Raw genomic sequence first — 15,935 nt, 5'->3', positions numbered from 1 at the left:
TGCTGACATTATCCTGGAAATGTCCTAAGGTCTCCTGGTCATGTGGTAACCCAATCAGCCCACCCATCCGGACACCTTCATGCCTCAGCTGTACAATCAAGGAGTTACACGTGGCCATGATCAATCGCTGGACCACCAGTGTCGACACTCCTGATCGCACTCCTTAGCTGCAAAGCTCTTCACCAGAGGAAGCAGGGGATGAGCAGAGCTAACTCCAAATCAAGGACACATGTACAGGTGCAGCTACAACTCTCCCTGACACATTGCAACACTCAGAGTCACTGGTGACACTGTCAGCTAGCCCACTAACTTCTAAGGATCACTCGATGTCAACAGGCCCTGGTGGTGTGGCACTCCCCATTGTCATCAAAAGGTTTCATCCCATCCACCCCAGGTCCCAGCCAGGAAACCTGACCAGCTCCCTGTCACAACCTCTCTGTAAACCCCTGGCTGCACTTCACACTGCAGCTAAGCTCCGACAAAATGCACTTCATCCTTGGTTACCCCCATCTGTAGGACATACCCACACACATGCGCATGCTTGCACAGTGTGAACGTCTTCACCACATTACCAGCTGCCACTGTTGTGGCAGGAAAGCTCAAGGCTTACCCAATGAGGTCACCCACAGCAGATCCCACAAGGAAAAACAGGAGAGGGGACACAGAGCACATCACTAACACCTGTTGTGGCAGCCAGCGGTTCCCCGGTCGGCAGGGACGGACGGTGAGGAGAGAGGCTTCCCACATTAAGGGCCAGGTGTCAGTCACTGATGGGGACAAGGATGCAGTGTGGACTACATGATGACAAAGGGCTCGAGGAAGGAGGGGGGAAAAGGGGGGGGGGGGGGGTTGGATGTTAAGAATGCAACTCAGGATGGCTTCAGATGGTCAAGGGAATGCCCATCTTGGTGACAGCCTCTGTCTATCCCCCCTCTCCTGAACAGAAATTCAATTTGGAACTCAGCCTGCCATGCTAGTTATCTACCTGGCCACTGCTGCCATCGTGGACGAAGGGTTGCACCAGGGCCAGCCCAGGGAAGACTGCATGACAAGAGCCTGCCGCAGAACAGCCTAGCCAACAGGTGAGGTTCAAGTGCTGGCCATCCACCAGGCCGCAATCGTCCGTGCACAGGTGCATGGGAGATGTGACCAATGCCCACACCCAGGCAGCAACATCCATCCACTTCAACCTGGGGCAGGCCCAGGAGGATGCTGCATTTGCTGCCATTGCTGGAATGCCCCAGGTCCAGAAGGTTATTGATAGCATGCATGTCATCCTCAGAGCACCGGCTCAACAGGGGGTGTCCTTCATTAACAGAACGGGATTTGTAAGAGTCCTTCCTGTTGATTTCCTTTGTTCACATTTTCTTTTTTGGACCCATAATCAGCAATGTGCCTTTAAGCAGAAGAGAGCTTGCTAGGTTTTGCATTTTGGAACCAGACTCGTCAGCGCCAAGTAAATCTTAGGAACCAGTTTTGGAGAAAGGTGGTTCGATTGGTTGGCTGGCAACCGGTGGCTTGAACAGGGACAGTGTTCTACCTGACAACAGTCAGTGATCGGTCCCAGCATGATGCTTTCTGAGGGAACTGGCCAGAAGCCTCTAGGCCCTCGAAGGAAGAGGCGCTGTGTTTCTCCCTCTCTCTGCTGCTGCTTGCCTGCTGTCTCCATGAGATCTCGCAAGGTGTTCCGAGCATTGCAAATCTTGTGTGAGGCCTCTCGTGGGACTTAAACAGCCTCGTTGCGTCACCGTGTCAGGCCAATCGAGGCCATTCGAACGCACCCATGGGGTCAGATCTTGGGAAGGACAGGTCTGTGGGAGATGATAAGATTCACTTGAGATAGAGAGATCTGAGTTTCATTGGACTCTCACTTCCTCGACGCATGCCAAGCTCCATGTCAGCCACTGCCTTCTCCTCGACCTTCCCTGTGGGTTCCACGGCCCTTTCTTCAAAGTGGATGTGGACCCCTGTATCCGGGTTGCCCCACTTCCTCCCATTATGGCTAGCTTTATCCTTGCGGACACATAGAGGATATAGTGAGACACTGGCACGTCAGTTTGATGGAGGTTTCCAGCTGCTGGCATGTGTGATCAAAGTTCCTGACCAAAGAGGGCAGGACATATATTGGGGATTTCTGGAGGGTGGGTTCTGAAGGACATGCAGGCACGTGGGGTGTTATTGGCATATAGAGGATTGGGGGCACATGTGAGGGGTCAGGGACGGAGGTGATGTCAGGTGCACACAGGTGGTTACTCACCCGAGCTGCGCAAAGGCCGACATTCATCTTTTCGGGACATTGTATGTCGGTCCTCCAGGTGAGGCTGGCAGCACTCACTGCATCTGCCACCTCCTCCCAGGATTTGCTCATTTACGATTGGTGCTGTCTGCTCCCCACCCTGGGGAAGAGGGCATCTCTCCTCGCCTCGATGGTGTCCAGCATCCCGCTGATGTCGGCATTCAGAAAACTGGGAGAAGGTCTTTTCCCAGCCATCTTGTTGGCTGCAATGGGAGCGTGGGCTCCGTGGAGCACTTAAAAACTTCTCCAGCTTGTCAGCCTCTTGACACTAATCCCGACCCCGGAAAAATCAGGCGCCTGGGGATCCGGGGCTGAGGTGCAATGCACGTGGCCAGCGTGCTGGCCCATTTACATTTCGTGAGTCGCTCCTTGCCGGCACTCCCAATGGCAGCTCCAACCTGCCGCAATTATCCGATAGCGGGAGCACTTACTCCGGAACGGAAAATCTCAGCCAGCATTACTTAATTACCTGTTAGTCCAGAAACCTACTGAATGAGGACGCTCTCCTGTGTACATTTTAAGAATTCTACATGTTCCTTGCCCTTTACTTTGCCTTTTCGCAAGTCTACATTAGATTAATTGAAGTTCCCAGCTAATACGTTTACGTTCCTCGATCTCTTTCTCAATACTAGAGAGGTTATGGCTGGAATTTGTTGGCCATTCAGATTCTCTTTTCCTGCTGGCAGTTCACTTTGACAAGGTTTCACACAGGCCTAGTTTTGGGAGCCGTTCGGAGGAGGAGGAGCAGTCTCTATGTGAGTATAAAAACCTACTTTAACCCGGGGATCGCGGCCTAGTTTTGGGAGGCGTTCGGAGGAGGAGGAGCAGTCTCTATGTGAGTATAAAAACCTACTTTAACCCGGGGATCGCGGCCTAGTTTCGGTAGCCGTTCGGAGGAGGAGCAGTCTCTGTGTGAGTATAAAAAACCTACTTTAACCCGGGGATTGCGGCCTAGTTTCGGGAGCCGTTCGGAGGAGGAGGAGCAGTCTCTGTGTGAGTATAAAAAACCTACTTTAACCCGGGGATCGCGGACTAGTTTCGGGAGCCGTTTGGAGGAGGAGGACCAGTCTCTGTGTGAGTATGAAAACCTAATGGTAACTTCCTGTTTTCTACTTTTCTTTTTCAAAAGTGACGTCAGAGGGAAGCTATGATCTGATTGGCAGATAGCAAATCTGCCCCAAATTTTTTTAAAAACACAACTAAACTCGTGAACTTAAATTAAACTAATTAATTAATTAGTGATGGCTGGTCAGGTGATGTGCTTGAGCTGCTTGATGTGGGAGCTGGCAGATCCCATTGCGAGCTGCAGCGACCACATCGGCAGTAAGTGTTGGCTGCTCGAAGAGCTCCGGCTCAGAGTTGATGAGCTGGAGTCTGAGCTTCAAACACTGAGGCACATCCAGGAGGGAGAGACTTACCTGGACACTGTGTTTCAGGAGGCAATCACACCTGTCAGAGTAAGTAGTTTAAATCCTGCCAGTGGCCAGGGACAGCAGGGTGTGACTGCAAGTCAGGCAGGTAAAGGGAACCAGCAGTCAGGAACTCAGGAGCCTCAGCCCTTGACCCTGTCCAACAGGTATGAGGCACTTGCTCCCTGTGTGGATGGCGAACAGGGCTGCAGGAAGGATGAGTCAGCTGACCAAGGCACCATGGTTCAGCAGGCCATTCAAGGGGAGGGAGTAAATAGGCAAGTTGTAGTTGTAGGGGATTCTATTATCAGGGGGATAGATAGTATCCTTTGGGAGCAGGATAAAGAGTCCCGCATGGTATGTTGCCTGCCCGTTGTCTCGGGTGCGGGACATCTCTGACCGGCTTGAAAGGATACTGGAGAGGGAGGGGGAGGATCCCGTTGTTGTGGTCCATGTTGGTACCAACAACATAGGCAAGTCTAGGAAAGAGGACTTGTTTAGAGATTATAAAGAGCTAGGATTCAAATTAAAAAACAGGTCCTCAAGGGTCATAATCTCCGGATTACTGCCCGAGCCATGTGCAAATTGGTATAGGGAGGCAAGAATAAGGGAAGCTAACACGTGGCTAAAAGAGTGGTGTGGGAAAGAGGGGTTCCTTTTCATGGGACATTGGCATCAGTTTTGGGACGGGGGGACCTATACCGTTGGGATGGTCTCCACCTGAACCGAGCTGGGACCAGTGTTCTGGCGAAAAGAGTAAGTAGGGTGGTCAATAGGACTTTAAACTAGAGATTGGGTGGGGGGGTGGGGGGGAGGAGGGAAAGTCAGGGAACCAAGAGGTGAAGTAATCAGTGGGAAGCGTAGCTGCTTAGGAATACAAAAAAGCACGAAAAGACAGAACTCAGGAGACGTTACGATAGTCCCCATCTCACAAAATTTGACACAGTGTATGGAAAGGCTCAGTAAACCAAGGTCCACCACAGTAAGAGAACAAAAAGGGATGGTCAATAGAGAATTAAAGGTGCTATATTTAAATGCGCGCAGTGTACTGAATAAGGTAGATGAGCTTGTGGCCCTGATTGTGACTGGCAGGTATGATGTGGTAGGCATCACAGAGACGTGGTTGCAGGGGGTTCAGGACTGGCATTTAAATATCCAGGGATTCACAACCTATCGAAAAGACAGAGAGGTGGGCAGAGGGGGCGGGGTTGCCTTGTTAATTAGGAATGAAATTAAATCAATAGCACTAAACGACATAGGGTCAGATGATGTGGAGTCTGTGTGGGTAGAGTTAAGGAACCACAAAGGCAAAAAAACCATAATGGGAGTTATGTACAGGCCTCCTAACAGTGGTCAGGACCAGGGGCACAAAATGCACCACGAAATAGAAAGGGCATGTCAGAAAGGCAAGGTCACAGTGATCATGGGGGACTTCAATATGCAGGTGGACTGGGTAAATAATGTTGCCAGTGGACCCAAGGAAAGGGAATTCATTGAATATTTACAGGAGGGCTTTTTCGAACAGCTTGTGATGGAGCCCACGAGGGAACAGGCCATTCTGGACTTAGTGTTATGTAATGAGCCAGACTTGATAAAAGATTTTAAAGTAAGGGAACACTTAGGAGGCAGTGATCATAATGTGGTAGAATTCAGTCTCCAATTTGAAAGAAAGAAGGTAGAATCAGATGTAAAGGTGTTACAGTTAAATAAAGGTAACTACATGGGCATGAGGGAGGAACTGACGAAAATCGACTGGGAGCAGAGCCTAGTGGGAAAGACAGTAGAACAGCAATGGTAGGAGTTTCTGGGAGTAATTGAGGACACAGTACAGAGGTTCATCCCAAAGAAAAGAAAGGTTATCAGAGGGGGGATTAGGCAGCCATGGCTGACAAAGGAAGTCAGGGAATGCATCAAAGCAAAAGAGAAAGCCTATAATGTGGCAAAGAGTACTGGGAAGTCAGAAGATTGGGAAGGCTACAAAAACAAACAGAGGATAACAAAGAGAGAAATAAGGAAGGAGAGGATCAAATATGAAGGTAGGCTAGCCAGTAACATTAGGAATGAGAGTAAAAGTTTCTTTACATACATTAAAAACAAACGGGAGGCAAAAGTAGACATTGGGTCGTTCCAAAATGACGCTGGTAATCCAGTGATGGGAGACAAGGAAATAGCTGAGGAACTAAATAAGTACTTTGCGTCAGTCTTCACAGTAGAAGACATGAGTAACATCCCAACAATTCAGGAGAGTCAGGGGGCAGAGTTGATTATGGTAGCCATCACAAAGGAGGAAGTGCTGGAGAAACTAAGAGGTCTGAAAATTGATAAATCTCCGGGCCCAGATGGGCTACATCCTAGAGTTCTAAAGGAGATAGCTGAAGAAATAGTGGAGGCGTTAGTTATGATCTTTCAAAAGTCACTGGAGTCAGGGAAAGTCCTAGAGGATTGGAAAATCACTGTTGTAACCTCCCTGTTCAAGAAGGGAACAAGAAAAATGATGGAAAATTATCGGCCAATTAGCCTAACCTCGGTTGTTGGCACAATTCTAGAATCCATCGTTAAGGATGAGATTTCTAAATTCTTGGAAGTGCAGGGTCGGATTAGGACAAGTCAGCATGGATTTAGTAAGGGGAGGTCGTGCCTGACAAACCTGTTCGAGTTCTTTGAAGAGATAACAAATAGGTTAGACCAAGGAGAGCCAATGGATGCAACTATCTTGACTTCCAAAAGGCCTTTGATAAGGTGCCTCACGGGAGACTGCTGAGTAAAATAAGGGCCCATGGTATTCGAGGCAAGGTACTAACATGGATTGACGATTGGCTGTCAGGCAGAAGGCAGAGAGTTGGGATAAAAGGTTCTTTTTCGGAATGGCAACCGGTGACGAGTGGTGACCCACAGGGTTCAGTGTTGGGGCCACAGCTTTTCTCTTTATATATTAACAATCTAGATGACAGGACTGGGGGCATTCTGGCTAAGTTTGCCGATGATACAAAGATAGGTGGAGGGACAGGTAGTATTGAGGAGGTGGGGAGCCTGCAGAAAGATTTAGATAGTTTAGGAGAGTGGTCCAAGAAATGGCTGATGAAATTCAACGTAGGCAAGTGCGAGGTCTTGCACTTTGGAAAAAAGAATAGAGGCATGGACTATTTTCTAAACGGTGACAAAATTCATAATGCTGAAGTGCAAAGGGACTTTGGAGTCCTAGTCCAGGATTCTCTAAAGGTAAACTTGCAGGTTGAGTCCGTAATTAAGAAAGCAAATGCAATGTTGTCATTTATCTCAAGAGGCTTGGAATATAAAAGCAGGGATGTACTTCTGAAGCTTTATAAAGCACTAGTTAGGCCCCATTTAGAATACTGTGAGCAATTTTGGGCCCCACACCTCAGGAAGGACATACTGGCACTGGAGCGGGTCCAGCGGAGATCCACACGGATGATCCCAGGAATGGTAGGCCTAACGTACGATGAACGTCTGAGGGTCCTGGGATTATATTCATTGGAGTTTAGGAGGTTGAGGGGAGATCTAATAGAAACTTACAAGATAATGAATGGCTTAGATAGGGTGGACGTAGGGAAGTTGTCACAGCCTTAGAATAAAAGGGAGTCAATTTAGAACAGAGATGAGGAGAAATATCTTCAGCCAGAGAGTGGTGGGTCTGTGGAATTCATTGTCACAGAGGGCGGTGGAGGCCGGGACGTTGAGTGCCTTGGCCAGTAATGTGTAATGGTATTAACGATAGAAGTTCTGGAGAGATAAATGATGCATTCAGTGCCGCTTATCATTCCACATTTAAAGTGTGGAGAAAAAGTGTTTTATAAAATTGAATTATTTCTGTACCCAAATTACACAAAACAAATAGGAATGATTTTTTGCTCTTGCAACTCCTTGAGAAGCTAAATGCTGCTTTTAGGGGCCGCTTTAGAATCCTATCCTCCACTGCAGCCTCGCTACATGACAATGGGACCAAGGTAATTGTTGCACCGAGATTGACAAATCAATAGACCCCTGAACCAGAAAGCAGGTACAGTGGGACATCCCCCACCAGAGAAGATGGAGAAATTATCCACCCACGCAGCAGGTGGAAAATATTAAAAATCTGAAAATTTAAACCATACTCTCTGGGGAAAAAATTACATTCTCCAAGCACACATTGCGGCAAGCTGTGAAGTCCAGAAAATGGACATGCACAACATCTAGGCCAAGGCCAGGTCAGTAAAGTGTAGTGTTATTTACTTTATTTCGTTATAAATGGTACTTATTTTAATCGTCTTTTCACAATTATATTAAAATGAAAATCTCAGAAGGTAAACTAATTCAAAAATTTTCCATTTTATCATCATTAGCACTGGAATACATATCTTTGTTTTCAGGGGGTTAAAATGGAGCATTAAAATGTGATATAATAGAAGGAATTGATCTCTCAAAAACATAGGCCTAAATCCCCCGGTCCTGCCTGCCCTGAGAATCGTCACGGGAGGGTTGGATATTTGATGGACCAGTGTCAGGTCCATTGACCTCAGGCGGGAATTTTCAGCTCCCCCCTGCCCTGTGACCATAAAATCATATCCATAAAAAGCTTTTTTATTCATTTATGGGATGTAGGCATCCCTGGTTAGGCCAGTATTCATTGCCCACCCCTAGTTGCTCTTCAGAAGGTGGTGGTGAGTTGCTTTCTTGAACCACTGCAGTCCTTCTGGTGTAAGTACACCCACTGTACTGTTAAGGAGTTCCAGGATTTTGCCCCAGTGACAGTGAAGGAACGACAATATATTTCCAAGTTAGGGTGGTGAGTGACTTGGAGGGGAACCTCCAGGTGGTGGGGTTCCCAGCTATCTGCTGCTCTTGTCCTTCTAGATGGTAGTGGTCATGTTTTGGAAGGTGCTGTCTAAGGAACCTTGGTGAGTTACTGCAGTGCATCTTGTAGATGCCACTGTTCGTCGGTGGTGGAGGGATTGAATGTTTGGGGAAGGGGGAGCAATCAAGCGGGCTGCTTTGTCCTGGATGGTGTCGAGCTTCTTGAGGGTTGTTGGAGCTGCACTCATCCAGGCAAGTGGAGAGTATTCCATTACACTCCTGACTTGTGCTTGTAGATGATGGACAGGCTTTGGGGGGTCAGGACGTGAGTTACTCGCTGCAGGATTCCTAGCTTTTGACCTGCCCTGTTAGGCACAGTATTAATACGAATAGTCCAGTTCAATTTCTGATCAATGGTAACCCCCAGGATGTTGATTGTGGGGGATTCAGTGATGGCAATGCTATGAATAACAAGTTGCAATAGTTAGATCCTCTCTTATAGGAGATGGTCATTATGTGGCACTTGTTGCGTGGCTTGAATGTAGCTTGCCCAGTCAGCCCAATACTGGATATTGTCCAGGTCTTGCTGCATTTGGACATGGACTGCTTCATTATCTGAGGAGTCGTCAATTGGTCTGAACATGTTAATCCCAACATCTGACCTGACGATGGAAGGGATGTCATTGATGAAGCAATTAAATGTGGTTGGGTCTAGGATGCTACACTGAGGAAGATACCGGCTCGAGAGGGAAACAGTCGAGAACTGCTGCTACTGTGTACATATTGTTGTAAAAAATAAAGTTACTTTTGGTTTGATTCTACAAACACATGCTGGATTCTTCGTGGCCCTCACGAAAAGGGGACTAATATTTTGAACTATTAACTTTGCTGCTTCAACAGAACTAATTATGGGCTGCTTCATACCTTCTCCCATTGGACCAGTATTTTCTTCTGCTTAAACAAGTTATACTTTTCCCAAATCGATTTGAAAGAAAAAATGTTTCAAATGTGTACTTGCGTTTCAATGTCGCAATTGAAGGATAGACTACATTTTCATCAGTCCAAATGCGATCAGAAGTCTGTAAGCTCTTAACTTCTCCAAGAGAATTTTTATGATGGTTTTCTGTGCCCTTCAAAATGACAAGAATGGTAATTACTGAAAATGCAGATACATGGACCAAAACATTCAGTAGGTCACAGATTAAAATTTAAATTGTATAAGATTCGACATTTTATCCAACGTTCTAATGAAATCCTCCTCATGGACAAATAAGTACTGCATTAACGGAAGTGTTCAATCAATAAGTGTTTTAAACAATGGTTGTTAAATTAATATTCTCCAATTTCAATTAATCATTTCCAAAAACAAATATTTGGCCATAGGTTTAATGTGTCGATTTGCTTTAAAGTTGAATTTACAATTCAATTAATCGCATTGATCTTCACACCATTATTCTTGAAATGTCATGTTGGACTCTCATTGCATAAATCACTTTCCCAGGCTCATAAATCTCATGTTTAACAAACTTGCTGAGAATATTTTAAAGAAGTGACTAACTGGATCGATGAAGGGTTTATGGATTTTCTAAGGTGTTGAATAAGATGCTTCGCAAAGGCTTGTTATACAAATGGGTACTTCAAGAGGAAATGTTAACATCATGAACAGAAAGAGGTTTGACAGACAAAACCAGCTTGAAAAAGTCTAACGTTTTAGGCGCGATCCAATGGCCACGCTGCGCCGGAAAAGCAGCCTGGCCAATGAAAGCTGGCAGAACCCGCTCCCAGGATCTACCCCGCTCGCAGCGCCTTGGGAGATCCAACGCAATCTCGCAAGATTTTGTGATGTAACTCCTGCCCACAATGGAGCGAGTCAGGTTGTAGGACTATCAACAATTTGTACAAATCAATGTGCAGGCCACAACGGTAGAATTTCATGGGTGATATAACCATCTTTGTATAGAAAGGAGACAAAGCATTTCACAAATATACCAGAAAGCTGACAGGAATGGGAAACTATAGTCATGAGTATTTGAGCTGCCAGGACTATTCCCACTGGAGAAGAGGCAGCTATGAAGAGAAATAAAAACAGTAAATGTTGAACCTACTCAGCAGGTCCAGCAGCTTCTGTTGAGAGAGAAACAGAGCTAACAGGCAAAATGTTCATACCTTAGCCCCTAGCAAAATGGCAATACTTGTAATGGGTCAGGAGCCCGATTTCTGTTCGAGTGACGTTGCCCAGACTCATAATCTAACCACCATATTAGCATCCTGCTTCCAGGTTTCCCAATTAGAAAGGAAGAAATGATGTGCCGAATTTGTCACAGGAGTGATGTCTAATTAAAGGAACCTGGCATTGGTCAGAAAGGTACAACTGACCGTGGATTCCCGGAGGCTGCGGCAACCCTAAAATTAGAGCAGAGGCCTGGGAAGGGTATCCCCACCCCCAGATAGCTCACTCTTATCTGGAGGCTCTGCTGTGGGATCTGATGGACAGTACTGAGGTTGTCTGTCCCAAAGGATGAGAGAAAGAGGCCAACCTCTCAAACCAAGCAGGCTTACAAGGAAGAGGTCAAGGAGGTGAGCAACAGGAGTATGGTCTCTGCAACCTGGAGACAGTGCATCAAAGAGGCGAAGGACCATAGCGGGATCCTTTAATGTGTGGTAGTCACCACTAGTAGTATATTATATGTATTACGGCACTGCCCGTATATTAGAGGTACAAGGGTAAATCCCTCCAGACCGCCAAACTCCTTAATCTCACATACAATAAGGAGAAATGCGTGTTCCGCACCAACCGCTTATGTCGTGGAAAATGAAGTCCAAAGGCCCGACCCCGACTGCATGCGCCCCCTCCTGGAACTCCCCCTCCCCCACTGCCCCAAGGCCCTGAAACGATACCTGGGGTTTTTCTCCAACTACGCCCACTGGGTCCCTAATTATGCCGACAAGGCCTGCCCACTCATTCAGTCCACAGTTTTCCCCCTGGCGGCTGAGGCCCACCAGGCCTTCAACCGCATCAAGGCAGACATCGCCAAGGCCACGATGCACGCAGTCGACGAGTCGCTCTCCTTTCAGGTGGAGAGCGATACATTGGGTGTAGCACTGGCCGCCACCCTCAACCAGGCGGGCAGGCCCCTGGCCTTCTTTTCCCGCACCCTCCATGCCTCCGAAATTCGGCACTCCTCTGTCGAAAAGGAGGCCCAAGCTATTGTGGAAGCTGTGCGACATTGGAGGCATTACCTGGACGGCAGGAGATTCACTCTCCTCACTGACCAATGGTCGGTTGCCTTCATGTTTCATAATACACAGCGGGGCAATGGCAAGATCGTGAGGTGGAGGATCGAGCTCTCCACCTATAATTACGAGATTTTGTATCGCCCGGGAAAGCTCAACGAGCCCCCTGATGCCCTATCCTGCGGTACATGTGCCAGCGCACAAGTGGACCGACTCTGGGCTCTCCACTATGACCTCTGCCACCCGGAGGTCACCCGGTTCTTCCATTTCATCAAAGCCCGCAACCTTCCCTACTCCATTGAGAAGGTCAGGACCGTCACCAGAGACTGCCAAGTCTGCGCAGAGTGCAAGCCGCACTTCTACCGGCCAGATCGAGCGCACCTGGCGAAGGCCTCCCGCCCCTTTGAACGCCTCAGCGTGGACTTCAAAGGGCCCCTCCCCTCCACCGACCGCAACACTTTCTGAACGTGATTGATGAGTACTCCCGGTTCCCTTTTGCCATCCCATGCCCCGATATGACTTCTGCCACAGCAATCAAAGCCCTGCACAGCATCTTCACTCTGTTCGGTTTCCCCACCTATATCCACAGCGATCGGGGATCCTCTTTCATGACCGATGAGCTGCGTCAGTTCCTGCTCAGCAATGGCATCGCCTCGAGCAGGACGACCAGCTACAACCCCCGGGGAAATGGGCAGGTGGAGAGGGAGAACGGGAGGGTCTGGAAGGCCATCCTGCTGGCCCTGCGGTCTAAAAATCTCCCGGTCTCCCGCTGGCTGGAGGTCCTCCCTGATGCGCTCCACTCCATCCGTTCGCTCCTCTACACCGTAACAAATGAGACCCCTCACGAACGTGTGTTTGCCTTCCCCAGGAAGTCCATCTCCGGGGTCTCACTCCCAACATGGCTGACAGTTCTTGGACCCGTCCTCCTCCGGAAGCATGTGCGGACCCATAAGTCGGACCCCTTGGTCAAAAACGTCCACCTCTTACATGCTAACCTGCAGTACGCCTACGTGGCACACCCCGACGGGCGCCAAGGCACAGTCTCCCTCCGGGCCTGGCACCCGTGGAATCCCCACCCACGACCTGACACCCCCCCCCCCCACCGGCTGCCTCATTCACCCCTGCGCCACTCACCCCCCCTCCAGCAAACCTCACTCACCCCCACTCCAGCAGGATCCGTCCTCCCGCTGGATCCACTCAGGGGTGACGAAGACGAGGACAACAGGCTCCCGGAGTCGCAGGTGACCAAGTCGGCGCCCACATCACCACCAGGACTGAGGCGATCGCAGAGGAGGGTCAAGGCCCCCGACAGACTTAACTTGTAATGTTTTCCACCACCCCCGCCAGACTCTTTTTTTAACAGGGGGTGAATGTGGTAGTCACCACTAGTAGTATATTATATATATTACGGCACTGCCCGTATATTAGAGGTACAAGGGTAAATCCCTGCCTGCTGGCTCCGCCCAGTAGGCAGCGTATAAATGTGTGTGCTCTTCTGTGCTGCAGCCATTCTGGTTCCAGCTACAGGAGGCACAACATCTTGCTCAATAAAGCCTCGATTGTTCCACTATTCTCGTCTTTGTGGTAATTGATAGTGCATCATAATGTAAATGACAAAACACTACCAGGTGTCGATTCCTCATACTGACATCCCCAGAACTCTCCTGAACCGCACTCCTCAGTATAATCTACTTTCGGTTCCACTCATTCTTCCCTCTCCAAGCACCTCCTCACATCCTTGTCTGGACTATCAGCACTCACCCTCATTCTATTTCCTTTTTGCACCATATCTCATAGTGGTGTCCTTCCCTTCACTCCACACAAGTAATTTATTTAATGCTCCGATTTCTCATCTTGCAAGATAAGATCACTCAACCTCAAAGGGAGAACGAGACTAGGGTCGGTGTGGGAGAAGTGGGGTTGATGTAGTAGGTGTGACCACCTTGACAATGGCAACGAAGACTTATCCGGTCTACGGGGAAAGATGGCTTGTTCCAGAAAGCTGCAGGTGCCAACAAAGACAGTCATGAAAGTCCAAGCTTCCGAAGGCAGTGGTCAAAAGACACGTCATGAAACTAATCCTCTGCCTTGAAACCCTATGTTGCCTCCCAAGAGATAAATCCCAGTGTCCATCCCCTCTACCCTGTGAAGTGGCATGTAGCTGTAAAGAAGGCAGCTGGGTGCTGCTGCTGGTCTTGCTTCTGCTGCTCGTCCTCTTGTTCATCAAGTTGGGGTTCACAAGGTGCTTCCATCCTGTACGGAGGTTATCAGCAGGGACGTGTAGCTCAAGGTGTATGAAATATAAGACAGATGAACTATCTTTGACATTGGCAATCACCTGTGGGCAGTGAAAGCACACTCTCAGAAGAAGTCATAGAAGTCATAGAATTTACAGTGCAGAAGAAGGCCATTCGGCCCATCGAGTCTACAACGGCCCCTGAAAAAGCACCCTACCTAAGCCCACACCTCCACACCATCCCCACAGCCCAACCTAAGTTTTGGACACTAAGGGGCAATTTAGCATGGCCAATCAACCTAACCCGCACATCTTTGGACTGTGGGAGGAAACCGGAGCACCCGGAGGAAACCCACGCACACACGGGGAGGATGTGCAGACTCCACACAGACAGTGACCCAAGCCGAGAATCGAACCCGGGCCCCTGGCGCTGTGAAGCAACAGTGCTAACCACTGTGTTACCGTGCCACCCTGACATCAGCCTCTCACCTGAGACTAGCTGGAACTCTTCAGTTTCACTGAAGAAGCATACCCGCTGCTTGACCCTGGCAAGCTGTTGGCAGTTCGGAAAATAAATCTGCTGGCTGTTAAAAGACAGAATGGGTGGCTAAAATAGCAGTTGATGAACTACTTGCATATGACAACTACTTACCCAACATCTCCAAAGGGGCTCCCCACTCACCTTCAAAACTGCCTAGGTGAAGTCCAGAAGTTGGCAGGATGAGGTAAGTACCCTGATCCAGGGCAAGTACAAGAAAATCACTGATTCACGTGGAAAGAGTGTATGAGAATATAGAACATAGAAAAATACAGCACAGAACAGGGCCTTCGGCCCACGATGTTGTGCCGAACCTTTGTCCTAGATTAATCATAGATTATCATTGAATTTACAGTGCAGAAGGAGGTCATTCGGCCCATTGAGTCTGCACCGGCTCTTGGAAAGAGCACCCTATCCAAAGTCAACACCTCCACCCAACACTAAGGGCAATTTTGGACACTAAGGGCAATTTATCATGGCCAATCCACCTAACCTGCACATCTTTGGACTGTGGGAGGAAACCGGAGCACCCGGAGGAAACCCACGCAGACACGGGGAGGATGTGCAGACTCCGCACAGACAGTGACCCAAGCCGGAATCGAACCTGGGACCCTGGAGCTGTGAAGCAATTGTGCTATCCACAATGCTACCGTGCTGCCCTTAAGAACAAATAAATCTACACTATATCATTTTACTGTAATCCATGTACCTATCCAATAGCTGCTTGAAGGTCCCTAATGTTTCCGACTCAACTACTTCCACAGGAAGTGCATTCCATGCCCCCACTACTCTCTGGTAAAGAACCTACCTCTGACATCCCCCCTATATCTTCCACCATTCACCTTAAATTTATGTCCCCTTGTAATGGTTTGTTCCACCCGGGGAAAACGTCTCTGACTGTCTACTCTATCTATTCCCCTGATCATCTGAGAAACCTCTATCAAGTCGCCCCTCATCCTTCTCCGTTCTAATGAGAAAAGGCCTAGCACCCTCAACCTTTCCTCGTAAGACCTACTCTCCATTCCAGGCAACATCCTGGTAAATCTCCTTTGCACCTTTTCCAAAGCTTCCACATCCTTCCTAAAATGAGGCGACCAGAACTGTACACAGTACTCCAAATGTGGCCTTACCAAAGTTTTGGACAGCTGCAGGGGCGGTACTGGACCTGGTATTGGGGAATGAGCCCGGCCAGGTGGTAGAAGTTTCAGTAGGGGAGCATTTCGGGAACAGTGACCACAATTCAGTAAGTTTTAAAGTGCTGGTGGACAAGGATAAGAGTGGTCTTAGAGTGAATGTGCTAAATTGGGGGAAGGCTAATTATAACAATATTAGGCAGGAACTGAAGAACCTAGACTGGGGGCGGATGTTTGAGGGCAAATCAACATCTGACATGTGGGAGGCTTTCAAGTGTCAGTTGAAAGGAATTCAGGA

The 15,935-nt window shown here is 48.4% G+C and overlaps 1 protein-coding gene across 1 annotated transcript in view; it reads right to left on the bottom strand.

Moving 5' to 3' along the window:
• LOC140409391 (uncharacterized) overlaps positions 1-15,935 on the bottom strand; it is a 466,596-nt gene that overhangs the window by 173,981 nt on the left and 276,680 nt on the right. The window contains exon 7 of the mRNA XM_072497839.1: positions 9,515-9,626. Within this exon, the coding sequence (XP_072353940.1) occupies positions 9,515-9,626 (112 nt within the window). The remainder of the gene's footprint in view (positions 1-9,514; positions 9,627-15,935) is intronic.

The sequence above is a fragment of the Scyliorhinus torazame genome, chromosome 3 (assembly GCF_047496885.1).
Source record: "Scyliorhinus torazame isolate Kashiwa2021f chromosome 3, sScyTor2.1, whole genome shotgun sequence".
NCBI classification, from domain to species: Eukaryota; Metazoa; Chordata; class Chondrichthyes; order Carcharhiniformes; family Scyliorhinidae; genus Scyliorhinus; species Scyliorhinus torazame.
The sequence above is the reverse complement of the archived record's forward strand: the minus strand, read 5'-3'. Positions and strand labels throughout refer to the sequence as shown.